The sequence below is a fragment of the Anarrhichthys ocellatus genome, unplaced genomic scaffold, assembly GCF_004355925.1.
Source record: "Anarrhichthys ocellatus isolate YVR2014 unplaced genomic scaffold, GSC_Weel_1.0 scaffold1871, whole genome shotgun sequence".
Classification (NCBI taxonomy): domain Eukaryota; kingdom Metazoa; phylum Chordata; class Actinopteri; order Perciformes; family Anarhichadidae; genus Anarrhichthys; species Anarrhichthys ocellatus.
The window spans coordinates 4,334-5,358 of NW_022281845.1; the positions used below are offsets into that span (position 1 = coordinate 4,334).

At 32.3% G+C, this 1,025-nt stretch overlaps 1 protein-coding gene across 1 annotated transcript in view; it reads left to right on the plus strand.

Moving 5' to 3' along the window:
• LOC116377938 (serine/threonine-protein phosphatase 2B catalytic subunit beta isoform-like) overlaps nucleotides 1-990 on the plus strand; it is a 5,163-nt gene extending 4,173 nt beyond the window's left edge. The window contains exon 7 of the mRNA XM_031839702.1: nucleotides 521-990. Within this exon, the coding sequence (XP_031695562.1) occupies nucleotides 521-576 (56 nt within the window). The 3' untranslated portion in view covers nucleotides 577-990. The remainder of the gene's footprint in view (nucleotides 1-520) is intronic.
• The last annotated feature ends 35 nt before the right edge of the window (nucleotides 991-1,025 follow it).

Sequence of the window (1,025 nt, forward strand, 5' to 3'; positions counted from 1 at the left end):
ATGTGCTTTATTAACTCTATTACTTTAGTATTATAAGTAGTATATATTTTCACTGAACTCAAACTAAAGTAACAACAAAGTGATGCCGTTCTCTTTGTGTTGAGTCAGCTCATCTTTCTGCTCAGCTTTTACGATTATTTTGTCCAGTCCATTTATATCAACGAGGGTAGACAAAATAACAAACACCTCGTTGACTGTAACAGACCTGTTTTATTTATTAACGGTATTTACATCATAGCAGTAAATAATTAGCATTATAATTGTTATTGGTAGTAGTAGTAGCACTACTATAATAATGATTATTATGATTACTGTAATTATAATGATTATTATGATGGCTGTTATTATGATTACTGTAATCATAATGATGATTAATAATAGTAATTACTACTACTACTATAGTAATAATGTCATTAATGTTTATTGTTTTAATAATGAGAATGAGAATAACAGCAGTGAAATGTCTCTTTACTAAAAGTCTGTTTCTTTGTCTTCATGCCGTCCTCGTCCTGTTCTGAAGTAAGTGTTCTCTGCTGGTCTAACCAGTGCTCCCAGTATCCTGTATTCATAAACTAGTAATAACTGTATTCATAAACTAGTAATAACTGTATTCATAAACCAGTAATAATTGTATTCGTAAACCAGTAATAATTGTATTCATGAACCAGTAATAGCTGTATTCATGAACCAGTAATAACTGTATTCATGAACCAGCAATAACTATTAAAACAACAGTAATAACTATTCATGAACCAGCGACAACTGTATTCATGAACCAGCGACAACTGTATTCGGGAACCAGCGACAACTGTATTCGGGAACCAGCGACGGCTGTATTCGGGAACCAGCGACGGCTGTATTCGGGAACCAGCGACGGCTGTATTCGGGAACCAATATATCAGAATAATATCAGAATATGTAGTTCATGTAAACGTGTCATTTTAAACATAATAAAGTCAGTATGTTTAGTATATATTCTATGTATAATCTGAATAATATTGGTGTGTGTATGTGTATGTGTATGT